Here is an 18734-nt window from a genome sequence, read left to right on the forward strand (position 1 = left end):
TCAGAACAAAACATTTCTGCTTCACCCCAAACACGACAGCTGAATTTCCCATCAGGCTTTGCAGTAAAGCGGATTCATCGGACTCTGGTAAACCTTCAGACCTGCTGTTTTGGAGTCTCTGGTGTTTTAGAAGTAAACGGGTCAGAGTCAGAGACTTAAAATGAAAAACGACGTGAAGCAAAAACATGAAATCATAAAAAGCGAAGCATCAGAAGTTTCCAGCTCCAACTGCAGAGCTACATATTAAAGGCTTTTAAAATGAAAACTATAAAACTACGTCTGCAAAGACTCAATGAAACACAAATGACTTACCGCTCCAGGTCCTTCTGTGGCCTGAAAACAGAAACAAAACAACCACGATGAAGCTTGTTATCATCTTCTCTACCTCTGGTTTACATTTAAAATTAATATTTAATCATCTTAATATTCTGCTTGTAGTGATTTTAACCAAAAAGTCTCAGTTTAGGTTTCAAATCTCACATCAAACATGCAGATTTCTTCACTTTCTGATGTTTTCAATCACTGGATTCTTGTTTCTCAGGCAAACAAACAAACAAACAAACCCTACAGTTATAAAATCTGGATCACACGTGAATAAAACTGTACCTGAACTCGACCACGTAGACGTTCTTGAAGCCCGGCAGCCTGTCGAAGGCGTCTTCAATCTGAAAGGAGAAGAAACGTTTAGTTTTTTTATTTGATGTTTTCAAGATTTCCAGCTCACTTATCTGTTATCTAAAGGTTCAAAGACAACAACATTAGAGCAGGCTTTATGAATCCACTAAAAAGACACCAGAAGGATGACATCACCGCAATTAAAAGTTGTGCTTCAAGCTCTGCTGTGTGCAAGAATAAAGCTGCTTTATGCTAAATGTTTCATACATGCAACCGATAATTTGTGAAAGTTCATTGTTGACTTAAAAATAGCAAATCACATGTAAACTGATCAGTTGTCAAATATTAAATGAATCAAATATTACTTATTATATTTATGTTTTATATTTGAGTCAGTCTATTCAGTTACATAATCTGTATATAATTTATCCTTTATCTCTCTATCTATCTATCTATCTAAATAGACTGGCAGTAAAAATATGCTTATAATGTCTGTTTGGATGTGATTTAGTTTGATTCCCAGCTGGAGTCTTTAGTTTGGTCCTCAGTGGCCCGTGGCTGCACTCCCCTCTCATTCGGACTCCTGCTGTTTCTATTAGCCCTGTTATCCACTCCATATTCCCTCATTAATGACCCCGACCCTGAAGTCGGAGCCATAAACTGGCTTCCCGCGTCACTAACGGTGGCCCGGAGCCTGAAAAACTCCCCGCTGGACGGGAATACACCGGCACTCTGCTTTCCTGGCAGCTCGTTTTTTTTTTTCCAGTGACTCGAGCTGGAGGTGAGTCACCGCTCGTATACTGTATGTTCTCTGAAGCTTTCCAGCAGTTTCTGCCTCGGCATGTCGCTCAGCTTATAGCTGGCAGAGTTGAGGAAAATGAGCTTTAAAGCGTGAAGATTCTTAATGCGTGAAAAACAGCAGAGTCCTTTAAAGCCGAGCCAAAGTCCTGAGTCTGCAGTTTGTAGGAAACCACAAGTGAGAGAGTTTTGTAACGAGTGAGCATCCTGGACGTCAGAGAGATGAGGAGGAGGAGGACCAACCACAGCTCAGTGTTCTCATCTGTTTCTCCAAAACAACATGATGACAACACTGAAAAACACAAACCTCTCTGTACAGTCAGAAGCATCGTGTGTGTCTCCTGCTTCATGCTAATGTATCTGCAGTATGTTGAATGATTTAGCAGACAAAGTGTCATCATTTAAGATATTTAAGATAAGTTTTTCTTTTATTAACTTCAAAGCTGCTGAAAAAATGTTACTCATTTGCTGTATTTCAATAAAATATATGCTAAAGTGTTAGCTCAGAGCCTCCCTCAACATAGATTATGCTAAAGTTTAAGTATGCAGCCACTAAACACTCATTTAACATCATCACGACATGATTCCTACACATTTACTGCACTTTGTGATGTAAAACATCTCTCAGCCGACGCTATGGTCGTCTCACCCTGCGTGTGAAGTGTCTGGACAGCTGCTGGTACTGGAAGCTGCTCGGGTCTCTCAGAGCATCGTTGTAGGTTTCTCCTCTCAGCTTGATGCTCAGCTCCACCACCTGGTCCTTCAGGGGCCTCAGGGGCCTCAGCAAGGTGTCGTCTATCTCGTTACCAATCTGAATGTGCGGGACCATACAGATATGGATTGGGTATTGGTGTGTAAATACAGGTATTTTAACAGTTCTGCGACTGAAAAATGTCAAAAATTATTCAGGCCATACCGAGTTCTCCTGCTCGTCCTCTAAGCCGAAGCCGTTGTTCCCCAGTAAGTTGTCGTCAGCCTCGTATGGTCTCTCTGTTGGATCTGGGAAGTTGCCGTTGTTGTACTCCGCTACATACTTGGTCGTCACCTCTACAGAGGAACCAGTTGTGGCCTCCTCGGTGGCGTCAGTAGCAGTACCTTGGGTACTCTCTGTAGTGACTTCAACAACAGTTTCTGGGGTGAAATCATCAGATGTGACTTCTGCTGGAGCCTCTGTCATGATTCCTTCTGAATCTTTTACTGTAACATCAGGGACGATACCCTCAACTTCCTCTGGGACAACCTCTGCAGGAGTACCCGGGATGTCATCCTCACTCAGGGTGCCATCTTCCTCAGGCACAGGAGCAGACTCTTGGATGTCCTCCTCAGGTGGTTCTACCACTAAAGTTGTGCCTGGATGGGATTCAGTCACAACTTCTGGAGATGTTTCACTTGGAGCTTCTGGGACAATTTCTTTCTCAACTTCAGGAAAAGATTCGGGTTCTGGCTCAGCCACCTGTGTTGTGCCCTCCTTGGTAGTTTCTGGAGGAACTTCTACCTCAGAGTCTCCTGGAGGTTCCACTGTTACCTCCATTTCAGTTGCTGGTGATAATCCCTCCGTGTCTTCTGGAACAACAACAATAACTGGAGTAATCTCCTCATCAGGCTCTGGAGGGGCCTCATCAATGGTCTCCTCCTTTGTAAATTCTGGTTCCCCGACATCAACTTCTTCCTCTGGTATCTCCTCAGAAGGTTCCTCTTCTCTATCCCCCAATGGTTCCCCTCCGGCTGCTTCGTGTTTTTTATCTACAGATGTTATGCCAAGATCTGTTTTATCCTCATCAGTTACTTCGGGTTCTGCTTCTTGTGCCGTTCCCCCTGTAGGTTCCTTCTCTTCTGCCAATTCTTCTACAAATTCTGCTTCTTGTGCTGGTTCTTCTGTAGGTTCCTTTTCTTCTGCCAACTCTTCTACAAGTTCTGTTTCCTGTGCTGGTTCACCTGTAGGTTCTGTCTCTTCTAAAGTTTCCTCTATGTGTTCTGCTGGTTCTTCCATGAGCTGTGTCTCTTCTACAGTTTCTATAGCTTCCACTTCTTGATCTTTTTCTGCTTCCTTTGCAGCATCTTCTGTAGGTTCTACAGTTTCTACAGTTTCTGGTTCTTGTGCAGTTTTTATGGCAGGTTCTGCATCTTCTACAGTTTCCATTACATCTCCTTCCTCTTCCTCTACAGGTTCCATAGGTTCCCCGGGTGTACCTTCTTCTGGCTCTCCCACAACCTCAGCTGTTCCCTCCTCTGTCTCTTCTGTAGTGTCGAATGTTTTTACCGTCCCTTCTTCAACAATTGCTGTTTCTTCTGCTGCATCAACAGGTTCTTCCTCTTCTGTGTCTGGTGTGACATCAACTGGAACTTCTACTGTATCCTTTACAGTAACAGTTGCCTCCTCTGCTTCCTCAGGTACTTGTTCCTCTGCCGTTTCTGCTACATCTCCTCCTATTGGTACCACTTCCTCCTGTGACACAGAGGGATCTTCTGTTTCAACTATCTCTTCTTCTGCTGTTTCTTCAACAAAAGTCTCAATTAGCTCTTTCACATCGGTCTTTATCGTTACGTCTTCTGCGGACTCTTCTTCAACAGCAGCTTCGGTTGTGTCATCTTCGATAACCAGTGTAGCCTCTTCATGTGTGACTTCTAATTGTACCTCTTCTTCTGGCTTTTCTGTTGCCTCTGGTACTATGTCCTTTACTTCCTCCTCAGGTTTATCTTCTTCTGTTGCCTCTATCACTCCCTCTGTAGTATTTGGTGGTACCTCCTCAGTGACATGAGAAGTGTCTTCATCCTTATCATCTTGTAAGATCACAACGACAGGCTCAGAAGTTACCTCGGCCTTTAGAGACGGTTTGTCTTCTGGAGCTTTGTCCTCATCAATGTCTTCTCTAACTTCTACTGTTATCTTGTCTGTTGTGGTCAGAATAGAGGCCTGGGAGGGAACCTCTGTCTCTACTTCTGAGACAGATTCCTGTTCTGGAGTCACATTTATGAATGTCTTAGGTTCTTCTTCTTCTGAATCTGTTATTAGAAATATAGTTGGAGTTTCATCTGAAGGGTGTGCTACAGGTGGTTTCTGTATATCACCTTCAGGTTCTTCAGGCCCATCAGGTACTGTTTGATCAACTGGCTCTGGTGAATCCTCATCAGTTAAGGTTACGTCTGAGGTGGTACCTAAAGAATTGTCTTCAACTTCTTCGTCTTCTGGGACTACTATATCCTCTGCAGTCTCTGGGATTCGCTTTGTCACGACTTCTAAAGGAACCTCAGCAGCAGCCTCTAGAGGTACTTCCTGCTCTACTTCCCCCACAGTGACAGCTTCTGTAGCAGGTATTGCTGTAGGCTTTGGAAGAACCACAACAGCAGCATCTGTGAAGACTTCTTCAGCTACAACCTCTGAGGGTGGCTCCTCTTCTTCTTTTTGAATCACCTCTGAATCAGGTACATCCACGTCTTCTGAAATGATCTCAAGGATCTTGTCATCTTCAACTACCACCTCCTCTTCTGTTACATCTAGGACAGTTTTGTCTTCTCCCACTGGTTTGTGGGTAACTGAGTCTGTGGAAACCTCCACAGTATCTTCAGCAACTTCCTCAACAACTGCTTCATCAGATTCAGAGAGAAGCTCAGTGTCAGTGCCACCTCCAGTCTCCTGGACATCTTCAGTGTCTTGTGGTACAGCAGCAACAGCAAGGTCAGAGGTCAAATCCACAGGAACATCTGTCAGTGTTATAGCAGGAGCCTCTTGAACCGACCCTTCAGTTGCAGAAAGTGGAGGGGTCCAAGCAGTGACCATGTAGTCGGGCGAAAAGTCGCCCCGGTCCGTTGAGGTAGTCTCCGATCCAATAAAGATGACATCGTCGCCTGTAAGGTGACAGTAATAGATAAAACGTCAGTATACAGAATTATACAGGTATAACTAATTCCTCCACCTGACTTTTCTTTTGACATTTTTAATTCAATAAATGTGACACAACTGGATGGATCTGCTTTGTAACGGAGCTGCAAGTTTATTCAAGTTTACTCTGGAACAAGAATGAAAATGTTTATTTACCTTTTTTAATGTACGTCTTGATATGATGGTTTGATATGAATTGGGTGAGAATTGTTTCTTTTCATTACAAAGTCTAATTATTGTGTGTACCCCAATTATCCAAAAGATTTGGGTACTTCAGAAGCTGATTCACTGACTGGTTGTTACAGTAAGAGTCTGAAGATTTTGGTTCTTATTCGGGGGCTAACAAATACTTTTAAATCAAACGCATTCTCCAAAGCAAGTTGTCGTAATTAATATGTATAACTTTAGCTTTAATTCAAGCCATACATTCATTCGGTAGTGTAATTATTGCGCTACTAAATCACAAATAAGATCCAAGCCCCTTCAGAGAGTTGTACTTCCCTTCACAAACTCTCTCTTGCATAGTAGCGACAAATATTAAAAAAAATATATCAATCACAGTGTCCCAGACCCAAATGTCATTGAACAAATCCAGCGTTTCCCCTCCACTAAAGACCAGAGAGCAGCCACCTGCAGCTGTGATCACACTAACCCTGATACTCATCTAGCAGTAACTCGTCTACGTCTCTGCTGCTGGTCCTTCATTGACCAGGCTGCTGCCTGTAAATAGGCTTACTGATCTATTCTGAGAGTATAGCGTGTGACGGGAATCCGCCTGCAGCACCCACTCCTCCTCTGATAAGACCGATCGGGGTGCAAGTTGACAGATTTCAAACCTGAAAGCACATTTAAGCTTTTATAAAACCAGGATTTCTCAACGCGTGGGTCGCCACCCATCATGAGGACAAATAAAACTTTCAATAAGTCATCAAGGGATCACCGATAAGAAACTATTAACCACGTGTTGTCAGCTGAAGTCTGTCAATGACATGGCTTCCTTTTAGCTTAAATAAATGTTTTAAATTCAAGCTTTAAGCTTAAAAAGTATTTTCATTGTCAAAGCTGCTGTAAAAGTTGCATCACCGATACTTAATAAAAAATATAAAACGCTGTAAATCACTGAACCTTTTAAAAACGAGTGTGAAACCTTGTATATATGTATTTACAATCCAGACATAAATATAAATAAATACAGATATATAAATGAATACATTGTATTAAATCCTGCTTCTTTTCACAGTGAAAGACTTACTTGAATGTCATTTTTAATTGATTCCAGCAGTTTTTATTTCACAACCTTCTCATTCACTTCAATGAGAAAGTGTATCAAGACTTTTGACAGGTACTGTATGTGTCACTCTGGGTCAAAAGACCTGAGCTTTGACAAACATTAGGCTGTAAAAAGTTAGAAAACTAATTATTTAGTCAACGGGAAGACAGAGACAGATGAAGCCTCGTGTTTTTCATTCGCAGTTGCAAATATAGTAGCTGAGACATTTTCCTGGAGCCATTTAATGTGAAAAACTCTTCTCAAGAGGTTTATTTTTAATATGGAAGTGTTCAAGTCTTTCCAACATGGCTCCACCTTTTGTTTTTGATTTTTATGAGGATCAAACTAAACTCAAACCGAAATGATCAGCTGTGCAGGCCTTGGGCAAAAATGGCAAATATTCCCCAGTTTCAGCTTTTAAATTGTGAGGATTTGCTGTTTTTCTTATGTATCATGTGATAATAAAGTGAATATCTTCAAATTTTAAACTTGAGATAATCGTTAATATCATTACGAAATGTAAAAGTTCAGTCATTTCGGCTCAGGTGTGTTTACCTGGCAGCGTCTCCGTCACTGATCCTCCGGTCTGGACGGTCGTAGTTTCAGAGCTGCAGAAGAAACAAAGAGACAAAAGCTGCATTTAATAAACAACATAAACCAGCTGACAGACTGAGAGAGCAGCAGCAGGATCTCACACTCTGATTGATTTTACACTTTTAGTTTTCTGTTTTAACTGTATGGACAGCAAAGAGTTTATCAGGTTTGGTTATTGATTAGGATTGTAGGAGATACTTTTACATCACTGTCTCAGACTTTCCCAAAAGTTTGACATTAAAAACATGAATTCCTTCAATTTAACTCATTTACCTTTAAGCAGTAAGAATGTTTGTATTATTTTTTTCCTTTACTCTCATTATTCTTGTTTTATTTCATTACAAAACTGCTCTTTTTAAGGATTTCACCGTTACACCAGAACTATAAAAATGTCACAAACTGGAGGTTATGAAACCACCGAAGCTTCGCTGTCCAGTGTGTCTCCAAATTAAGAATTTTTCACATAAACTGAATGATCGAGTATTTTTTTAAGGGTCAAGATACTCTAAACATTTACAAACCAAGTGGATTATCTGGAAAATGTATTTATACAAACCTAAAAGAGGAAATGAAAGTTCAGGGAAAGTTTACATTTGAGACATATATAGTTTTCACAGTGACATTAAATAAAACAATTATAAATCAAATGAGTCCAAGTTTCTGTCCAAGAGTGAAACAGAAGACAACAAACGTGATTCCTTAACAGAAACATCAGTAGAAAGTTTTGTACCCTCAGCAAAAGTAGAATAAAGCAAAGGGAATTTTAGTTATTTTAAGATTTCTTATGTTCCTGCAGTTTTCCGGTGCAGTTCAGTTTGTGTTCTGAATGACTGAAAGAAGAAAAATCATAAATAAAACCTTTAAATTTGAATCTGGGAGGTAAAATCAGCAGCAGCTTCACTGGCAGTGATGTTTAAAGACCTCAAACAAAAAAATAAGAGTTCATTTTCTTGTATTTACAACAAAAATTCAACTTTTTAGGTGCAAGAACTGGCAAAGAAACAACACTTAAGAGTTAATGTAGATGAAACATCTGTGAATCCTTAAAATAATTGGCACTCCCTTTTAAATTTATTAACAAACAGCCATCCCAACGCAGCTGCAGCGAGGCATTTTTACAGTGAGAATTAACAGAAACCGCAAGAGTGTTATATGTGCAACAAGCCAAACAAAGCAAAGACAACAAACAAACATCTCACATACAAACACTCGAGCCTGGAAAACAAAAAAACAACACATCGTCTTTTCTGTTTCTGGGTCTTTAAAAATCCATTTTTACACTTTAATAACTTTATGCTCAAATCTTTTTCCTCACCTTTATGTATATTAAGACTAAATTATACATTTTATGTTTGTTTGTTTGTGTTTAATAAACATGTACACCTGTTTTTTTCCTGTAAAATTTAGGAAAGTAACCCTTAACATAAAATAAACCCAGTCTGATTATGTTTGAACTTACTATCCTACATTTCATCCAAGTAAAAATGATAAAAAAATAAAATTAAAATTATAAACTGACAGCATTCATATATTGTGTGTAATTATTAATTATTATTTATTATTATTTCATGCTCTGTTCTGTTATTTTACCCAACTAAAGATAAAATATAGAATAATTAAAATTATTGTGCAATACATAAGAGTTAACTTTTAGCTGCGTTTTGAGTTGACTGCTAACAAGCAAGCTAATATACTACTGGATTTTAGCACGCTAACATTTAGCATGTTTGTTTGTTTAAGCGTATGTTAGCCTGCTACTGTGTTAGCATCATGGATGTATTTTAAGCTGGATAGGGTGAAAATTCCCCTGCAGCCCAAAAAGCATTTTCCCCAAAGACCACCACTGTAAAAGAGACGTCTGTAAAACTGTCGACAGAACACCTCCATCTGCAAACAAGGTCAATTATGACTCTTTCTATTATGAATTTTTGATCCATTGAGGTTTTATACTTGTAAAACTTTCCTCAAACCGAGAAGAGCGATTTAAAAATCTGTGATGTAATCACCATGTCAATCAAAACTCTGTGGGCCGAGCAGGAAGTCGCTGTGTAGTGGTCTGCATATCCTCCCCAGACGTAAACCTGGAAGCTAGAAGCTTTTTTTTGGTGCATGCACAAGCCAAGCAGATCTTACTGGACTGAATGGGCGCCATTTTCGGTCCGGTATCCAGCTTTTATAATACATCCATAGTAAGCATACTAATATATTACGTTTAACAAGCTAACATGCTAATGTGTAGCATGTTAGCTTGTTAGCATGCATGTGCTCTACTGACTGAGATTAAACTAAAATCTAAAAAAGCTTAATCGCGTCTCTACTCACTGAGTTGAAGCGCATTTATCAGTTTTAATTTTTAAGATAAGACCAAAGTAAAATAAAAGCTTTTAACTTAACAGCAACCTGTTTTTTGATAGTTTACTAAACTTTCTCCTGAGAATGTGTCTGATCTCTTACAGATTCCTTGAAGCCCTAAAAGATGATATTTTTTTATTTTGTGCATCTAAAATAAAGAAAATAACATCTTTCTGTCCTATTTCTACAGTATATAGTATATCGTATTTGTTGGTTAACTGACTCCAGCCCCACTGTTGGTTGGTGTCTGGTGTCTGCAGGCCTACCTGCATGGAGGAGGGCCTGAGGTGTTGGGCACACTGCAGCAGGTGATGAAACACAGCACAGGTGTCAATACACAACCACAGATGTTCAGTCTTTACCTTTAATTAGTTATGTAACATTGCAAAAAAAAAAATGAGTTTAACAAGTCATTAAGTTTAGTATCAAGTCTAAAAAAATCTTGTTCTCCTTAAAAGAAGTGAAACACTGATTTGCAAAGAGGGTGAGAATATTGATCTGAAGCAAAGAGATGCAGAGATTCTGATTAGCTTTTTAACTTCTACATTTTTTGGGCTATTTAAATAAAACTAACCTGCTTTGAATTGACTATTCTCATATCAGATTACATTATCTGATGCTGTACAATAATACTTTTTTATTTTAAATGTCTTTGAACATTTGTCAGTTTTAACTTTTAAGATAAAATAAAAGCATTTTGTAAATGTAGTTAACTATCAAGTACAAAATCAAAACAATTTTTAACAAACTACACAAAACTGAGTGAACGATTATTATTATGATTGAAATATAATCAAATATAATATAATAAACATAATATATATCATATAACAGTATAATATAGTTTACTGTTGCTGTTAACAGTAATTGTCAAATTCCAATTTGAGAAAACAGGGGTGAAGCTTAAAATATGAAATATTTCTAGAAATTGATTTTTTAAAACAGTCTCACCCCATAAAAAGATTTTGTTTTAATGATTTTTAAAGAGAACAAGATTCAGAGAATTGACACGTCACTAAATGACTGTTGAATCAATATTTTTTTGCACTTTTTGAAATAGTTTCACGAACACCAGAATAAGAACACAAGACGTGTAACAAAAACTCCCATCAGCGTACACTGACCTGTTCATCGCCGCAGCCATGGTAACTCTCTGAAAGAAACAAACACATCGTCGGCCAACAGAGTTATCGCGGTTTATCAGCAAACAGAAGTAAAATGTTTGTTGTGGCTCAGAAACAAGAATTTAATGTGACAGAAGAATAACGTATATCTCTGCAAGACAAGTATCCATCTATCCATCCAGTAAAATGTCCTCATCTTTGTTTTTATTCAGGTAAATTTTATTCATGAATCTTTCAAAAGAAGACTAAATATTTTGCTATCATGCACAGTAGTTAGCAGAAGTGGAGCTGCAGCTAACGACTATTTTCATCATCAGTTAATCTGCTCATTATTTCCTTGACAGAAGACACAATAAGTCGTCACATCTGAGAAGCTGAAACCAGAGAACATTTGGTTGAAAAATGACAGAACAGATTCAATTTTCAAAATAGTTGCAGATTAATTTTCTGTCTAATAAGAGTAATCACTGAAGTACTAACAATGATTAATATTAGTAGTATTAACACTATTTCTCATGTATATTAAATGATTAAAGTAAATATTATATTCCTTAGAGTAATAATATAATATTGCATTTTATTGTATTATTATTCAGTATATGAACTACATATTAATGTATGTTGTAATGTAATCATTTATACTTTTCATACATTTTAGAAATACATTTTGTATATAAGTCACTAAATTATTATTTATTATATTATGTTTTCATTAATTCCTTATTTTAATTTATTTATTTAATTGTAAACAGTCTGTTTATCTGTTTCCTACTTCATTCAGCCTGTCTCTCATACTTCTGTAACCTTTGACTTTATTGATTCCCCCCCCTAACGCTGGGGATCAATATCTGTGTCATCGGTTTACTCACGCTCCTGATGAGGCTGATGTGCTCTTCTGATTGGCTGAAGAACCTGCCGATCTCCATGACGCTGATGCTGCCGTCCATGCAGCGACCGACCCAGTCCTGGTACTCTTCCCGCTCCGGCAGCCGGTCCCAGAAGATCTTAAAGGCTTCCCACACCGTCTCCTGACACACTGAAACACACGCACAGACATGTATAAGGCTGACGTCAACCCTAAACTCAAGTCTTTTCCTTTATACACACATACAGAGAGAGAAATCAGTTGCAAAATACATTCAATATTACAAATTTGCCCTCATTTTAGAGTTAAGATATAAAAAAGAACAGGAAAACAAAAGGCGTGTATACAACTCGGGCCATTGATATTGTGCAACTGATCCATTAGAGTGATAAATGTATTGAAGAAGAGGATGCCAAATCCTGCTGGAATGTTTGGGTTTGTTTAATAGTGAGAAACGTTTTCTCTCCAGGTGAAAGTTTTGCTCTTTCTTCCAGCCATCATTTGACAGATGGAGATTTTTGCCTTTTTCCAAAACATTCAATTTCATTTCTTTGCTACGGTAGATGCATAAGATAGCAGGTGTTGTTGACATTTACTTAAGCAGGGTCAGATTCCATAACTGTACACAACATAACTGATCGAATTTGGCATGTTTTAGTCCAAAATAGAGTGAAGTTAGGACAGAGAACATAACTGTGGCTTCTTCAGTATGGCGTTTGTCACACAGTGGGGACACATCTGGAAAAATTTTGTGTAACTTTGTTTTAGCATAATGAAGTCTGTGGATAATCTTAAATTGAATAAGGCAGTGCTGAGAGTTGGCAGAGCATTTGTGTATATTCTCCAGAACCTGATCCCAAAGATCACCATCTATCTCCACATCCAGCTCCTGTTCCCAGCATGTGTTTATACCCTGCACAGAGGTAATAATGAGCTACAGACTATAGATAACAGGTGTCTCTACCTGCCTCCCATCTTCAAGAATCCATCAAACTTTGCTGGTTCTATTTTCTCTAGACTGGGCACGTATTAAGTATAAGTATCTGAAGAAGTTGCTCCTATGGAGACCACATTGGACCTGAAGATGACTGAAGGAGGCAAAACTCCCGTCTGCAACCAGGTCTCCAACAGTCCGCATACTAAAGCTAAACTCAGGTCTTAACCCTGAAAAACAAGATTCAGCTTTTTGGTCCACAGAACAGAAGAGGGTCCCCGTAATGCAGGTTGACAAGTTTCAGGTCTTCATTAACTGAATGTACTTTCTTTCTTACTGCTAATCTTCCTCTGTTGTTTATAATTTGAGATGTTTAATTAGTTATTCTACCAGTCATTAAACTAGCTGTCTGAGGTTAACATGTTGCTAATTCTACATTTAAGTGAACTCTACATGTAGGTTAACAGATAGATTAATTATGAGGTTTCTTTGGAGACTTAACGTTGTTCTTTTATGTTGATACTAACCGAGCTTAAAACAAACTTGTTTTTCTTGAAAGCTGGATGTTTTAGAAATCCAACAGGATGTGTAAATAACAACAGATGTTTACTGTGTCTTGTTGGAGTCCTTTCAGACCGTTGTCATGTAAACAGGATGTTTCCACGAAGCAAAACTAACTAAGCAACTCTGTCCAAGTTTGGCCGTTCAGGCTGAAATAGGCGCTGATGTTGGACTGAATCTGGACAGTGATGACAGAGAGGAGACCACATTCGGCCAAAATGACATCAGCTGCCTGGTGAGCAGCATCACACTGGTGAAATTTACTCAATGACAAGGTCATTTCAGGTGGAACACGCTTACATCGGAGTATATAAATATGTTTCATTTGTGATATTAAAGAGTTAATTGTGTCTTATTTAAAATCACGATACAAGTTATAACAAACTGTATTTATAAGCGATGCTCGCTGGTGTCCAGCAGTCCCTCCTCCCTCCATCATCCCTCCATCCCTCCATCCATCATCCCTCCATCTATCCATCATCCCTCCATCCATCCATCATCCATCCATCCATCCATCCCTCCATCCATCATCCATCCATCCATCCCTCCATCATCCATCCATCCATCCATCATCCCTCCATCCATCCCTCCATCCATCATCCATCCATCCCTCCATCATCCATCCATCCATCCATCATCCATCCATCATCCCTCCATCCATCCCTCCATCATCCATCCATCCATCCATCATCCCTCCATCATCCCTCCATCCATCCCTCCATCCATCATCCATCCATCCCTCCATCATCCCTCCATCCATCCCTCCATCATCCATCCATCCATATATCCATCATCCCTCCCTCCATCCATCCCTCCATCCATCCCTCCATCCATCCCTCCATCATCCATCCATCATCCCTCCATCCATCCATCCCTCCATCCATCCCTCCATCCATCCATTATCCCTCCATCCATCCATCATCCCTCCATCATCCATCCATCCCTCCATCCATCCATCATCCCTCCATCCATCCCTCCATCATCCATCCATCCATCCATCCATCCATCCATCCATCCCTCCATCCCTCCATCCCTGATGGTGCTGACACAGAGCTCACAGTCAGTACTTTCCTTACAGATGGATGATGTCACTGAACTAGACGTTGCGTTTCAATGAAATTTCCTGTTTGGAGGAAGTGGCAGCGACGGCGTTCAGGGTTTTAAACTCTGTCTGCACTTGGAGAACTTTCAGGCAGTTTGAAAGAAGATGTCAATCAAATGAAACATGTTGTCCAACAAGGCTGGATTATCAACCGCAGAACCTCCAACAGCCTTCAGAAGCCTTTTAAGTGTGCCAGTTGGTTTGTGGTCATTTGATTAATTGGGAATATTGGGAATATGTCCCAGTGGAAGATCTTGAAAAGAGGCCTCGTGTAAAAGTCTAGTGGTAAGACTTCATTATTTCAGTTGATATTTTGCTCCCAAGGTTCATATTTCTAAATGTATTTATATTTGATCAAGTCAAATATACCACATGGCCAAACTGGGGCCAATGTTCTTACAGAAAAAATGCCTCAATGTTGTCCACTAAAATGTTAAAAATCTTGTTAAATGTTTAAAAAATACTCTTCCTCTCATCGCTGTTTGCCAATTTACCAAGAGTTTCCATTTTGGCCCAAATATAGACCAAGAAACATCTGTTTAAATCCAGACATGTGTATGTGAAGTCACATTTATTCATATCTGGACTAAATGCTTTTATGCAACCTTCAGTTTATATTGTTTAAAGACTGTTTCTAAATATTCTTTACATTCTGAAATTAATCTGGAAAGTCTCCACTCATGACAAAAACTGGCTCTTGAATAGAAGTTTGATTGAAGGCTGAAGATGTTTGACATTGTTGAGTGAAAACATGTTGATGGTTGAGTTTTCACTTCATCTGCAGGATTAGCAGCTGCTGAAGCTTCCAGTCTGTTAAAACTGGATCAACTGAGCTCTGAGTTTCTGTTCTCTGAGTTTTTTTTTTACTGTATCTCTGCTTCTCAACTCTTTGAGGGTTCAAGGTTTTCATGGAACAAAAATCAATCAAGCCTTTTGAAACAGCGGAAAAAACAAAGGCTTAAACGTGAGTCTAAATGACTTGTTAAGAAGGTCGTGTTTTCGCTGTTTATCTGGATCTGCATGACCTCTGACCCCGCTGGGATCGGCTGCCTTTAAATGCGGCAGACTTGGAGTTTAAGCTTGTAAGTCAGTTGGATAAGAGCTACAGTGAAACACCTTCAGCATTAAAAGGTAGAAATGTGAAGAAAAGGGAATTTTGTCTCTTTTGAAATAGTCTTAAAGACAAAAAAACAAGTAAACTAGTAAACATCAGGCAACTGAAACGTCACACTGAAGTCAGACGAATGAATCAAAAACCAGTCATGAAGGAGCAGACAGGAAGCGCTGACGTACCTCTGAGGTGAAAGTAGTTGAAGTGGTTGGCGACGGCCTGGTCGAAGGTCTCCTGACTGCAGAGTTTGACTCCACTGGGAAACAGAATATTCCTTTTCCTTCGAGTCAGAGCACCGTGTCGCCTGAACAACAGCTCATCCGAAGAAGTCTGCAGGCCTTCAGATTCCAACTCGCCCAAATATCCTCCACGCTCCTCCGACTGCGCCTTCCGCTCACGAGTGGCATCTGTAGGCATCCAGAGAGGCGTTCAGTGAAAGCACACGTATGCAGTTAATATGTTTTATAATAATAACATCACACAAACCTGTTTCCACTGAGATGCATTCAGACAGCAGCATGGCCCCGAGCGCCCACAGCGCCAACCTCCCACACTTTCCAGCCATTTGTAGAAAAAAGCTAGACCTCCTCCTCCAAAGCTCCGGCTCCGGACTCGCTGCTTATTTCTGCCTCCACAGCGGCGTCCTGCTCGCAGTCATCCATCCACTAGATCGCATGCCGTTTGTCAGAAGAAAAGAGGAACTAGAGGGATACTGTCCAAAGCTCGGGACGGTCCTGACGCGGTGTCGCCGGGCTTGCTCGTTGCTTCCTCTCAGGTGAGCAGATGGGACTTTGCGGGGGAGATTTTTTTTTTTCTTCTCTCTGCTCTAATCCTATTTGTTAAGCTGCTGGAGTGGATGACTGTCAGAGCCGCTGTGCACAGCGTCAGCCTTCAGCGCTGCGACGGCTCAGCCTCCGTTAGACAAAATCAAAACCAACTGAAACACAAACCTTCAGTGTTCAAGTCTGTTCAGGTTGAGATGAACAAACAAAAATCAATCAATAAATCAAAAGTAAGTAGAAGGAACTTCAGAGCTGATGGATACGTTCCTACCTGAGCTCTGCCACAGCTCCACAAAGGTTCATTTCCCATGATTCACCAGTGTAAGTGATGCTTTTAACAGCCAAAAAAACAACAAACAAACAAACAAACAAACAACTGATGCACGATTTGCAGCTGGTTTTCTTACAAATCTACAGTCCAGATCATTTTGTCTTCAAATCTTTAAACAAAAGATGATCAATAACTATCAGTCAGTGTCAAAAAGTTTGACTAAAACCTAAAAATTTTTGTCAATTTTTTAAATTCACTCCTCAAACATCTGATGTCGTCTGCAGACAATAATAGTGAGTCTATCAGGATCCTGAAAGCACCGAAACGAAATAAAAAACTTCTCTGGTTTCATACGTCAGGATATTCATGAAGGTCACATCTATCATGTTAGAGGTCGTAATAAGAACCAGTGAGACCAGTTGGAGGATTTTGTTGGGGGGTTTTTTGAGATCCAGGTGGGATCATAAGCCAGGTGGTCGTTCCAGCAGACAGATCACGGTGGATTACCTCGACTCGCTGCCAGAACACGTTCGGCATTAAAGGGTCAAAGGCGACAGTGAAGCGTCCCGACCCAAACCCTCCTTATTCGCTCTGACACACTCACGCTTTCCTGCCGCCGTTTTCATTAAATCACTTTAAACTTTCAGGAGAATTGAAATGCAGCAGTGGTATTTTTATTATTTATTGTTTTTTTGTTAATGAACTTTTAAATTGGACTGAAAAATGTAAATTTAATCTTGTAGGAAAACCAAGTAGTTCAGTGAAAAATGCATCTGCAAGTTTGTTCATTGTTATATTTTCAGACAATAACTGGTTTTTCAAAAGTATCATATTTTTAATAACACATTGTGTAATTGCACATATATTTTGGGTTTTGGAGGTTGTGATGAATATTTTTTTGGCTGTGAATGACAAAATGTCTTCAGTATGTAACATATAATAATAATAATAATAATAATAATTAATAAATAAAATGCTCTGTATATAGTATATAAATATATTAATGTAAATTATAATACATTTGATTTATTCTAAATGTATTTATTAGTTTAACAGTAACAAATAGTAACATGTAAATATTATTATTTATCTGATTTTCTATTGTTATTATATGAGATGTTCAGTTCACATACTCTGATCCAGTTTTGAGGAAATCAAGTGATCACTTTGTTTTCCCACTAACGACTCACAACAGATCATTAAATTAGAAGCTGAAGTGGTGTACTGGGTTTTCTTTAATGAGACTGGTCCTGGTCCAGACTGTGACCCCCCGCTGCATCACAGTCAACAACGGCAGACATCTTTTATTGGATAACGAGATTAACGAGACCGAGAGGAGAGGAAACAAGTTCAACTCTTATTACACAACAGCAACATTAATATCTTCTGATATTAACGTTGTATCTTAAATTATTCAGGTTTTACTGGATCTGTGAGGACTTTAATGACAGAATTCCTTCCAGACAGGGATGGTTTTATCTCGGAGTCCAGCAGGGAACCAGGATCAGTTTTCTTCAGGACTCACTTAGATTATTTTTGGGAGTCGGGTTGGAGGCCATAAATCTGTCTAATCTTAACCTCCCATCGCTCAGATTAGCTTCTCTACGGGGCACAACATGAACTCATCGCCGTCTCCGACCGCAGCGACTCTTTATAAACGGAGACGGTTTCTTTTTTAGCCTCTGATGATGCTCCGAAGGGATAAATGTGTCTTTGCTGTGCTGGGGTCAGAGGTCAAGGCTGAAGCAGCGCCCCCTGCAGTCCAAACTAAAATACACAACTTTACATGTGAACCGCAGAAGCGTCGTCACTGAATCATCAATATGAATAAAAATAATAAATAGTACACAACATTAAAATTAACACTTTGTTTTATCATTTCATCCACTTTTCTTTATGTTTGATTGTAAATGTTAAAATGTTTTAAATTTTAATTTAAATTCTAATATTTATACATATTTGTAAATACAAATATAAATAAATAAACAGATATTTTCTATTTTCTGTACGGACATATAGTATTTATTATATGACGACATATTGTATATCACTATATTTATATGTTATTATATTTATTATGTGTTTATAGAGCAGCAAACGTTACAGTGTGTTATAAACCATCTATGAACTGTTTATATTCTGATTATTAATGATACATCAGTGTTATCAGGAATGCTTATGTGGTAACATTATTTGAATAATTTAACATTTATTATTAACATTTTAAGTGCTGATTTGTGTATTTGTCAACAATGTAAACTCTTTTCTATATTTAAAACTTAATACGACACATCACTAAATATGATTTATTATCAATCATTCATTATCTGTTAAAATTGAAAAATACATAAAAATGTATAAACATGTGTCTGCTTACAACAACGTAATACTGTTGTAATGTTACAATCATCTATTAATAGTTCATATATAATATATATTTTAAATCTTTACTGAGTTTTCTGTGAGCCCCCCCCC

At 38.9% G+C, this 18734-nt stretch overlaps 2 protein-coding genes across 2 annotated transcripts in view; both read right to left on the bottom strand.

The window, feature by feature from the left end:
* Positions 1 to 16343, bottom strand: part of impg2b (interphotoreceptor matrix proteoglycan 2b) — a 36787-nt gene extending 20444 nt beyond the window's left edge. The window contains exons 1-10 of the mRNA XM_042404187.1: positions 15693 to 16343; positions 15389 to 15613; positions 11503 to 11669; positions 10634 to 10662; positions 9776 to 9808; positions 7119 to 7171; positions 2330 to 5259; positions 2063 to 2224; positions 607 to 665; positions 313 to 333 (exon numbers count right to left, since the gene is read on the bottom strand). Of these exons, the coding sequence (XP_042260121.1) occupies positions 313 to 333; positions 607 to 665; positions 2063 to 2224; positions 2330 to 5259; positions 7119 to 7171; positions 9776 to 9808; positions 10634 to 10662; positions 11503 to 11669; positions 15389 to 15613; positions 15693 to 15771 (3758 nt within the window). The 5' untranslated portion in view covers positions 15772 to 16343. The remainder of the gene's footprint in view (positions 1 to 312; positions 334 to 606; positions 666 to 2062; positions 2225 to 2329; positions 5260 to 7118; positions 7172 to 9775; positions 9809 to 10633; positions 10663 to 11502; positions 11670 to 15388; positions 15614 to 15692) is intronic.
* LOC121891678 (protein NLRC3-like) overlaps positions 1 to 18734 on the bottom strand; it is a 1105688-nt gene that overhangs the window by 220021 nt on the left and 866933 nt on the right. The gene's annotated exons all lie outside the window — the stretch shown is intronic.

This window comes from Thunnus maccoyii, chromosome 24 (assembly GCF_910596095.1).
Source record: "Thunnus maccoyii chromosome 24, fThuMac1.1, whole genome shotgun sequence".
Lineage (NCBI taxonomy): Eukaryota > Metazoa > Chordata > Actinopteri > Scombriformes > Scombridae > Thunnus > Thunnus maccoyii.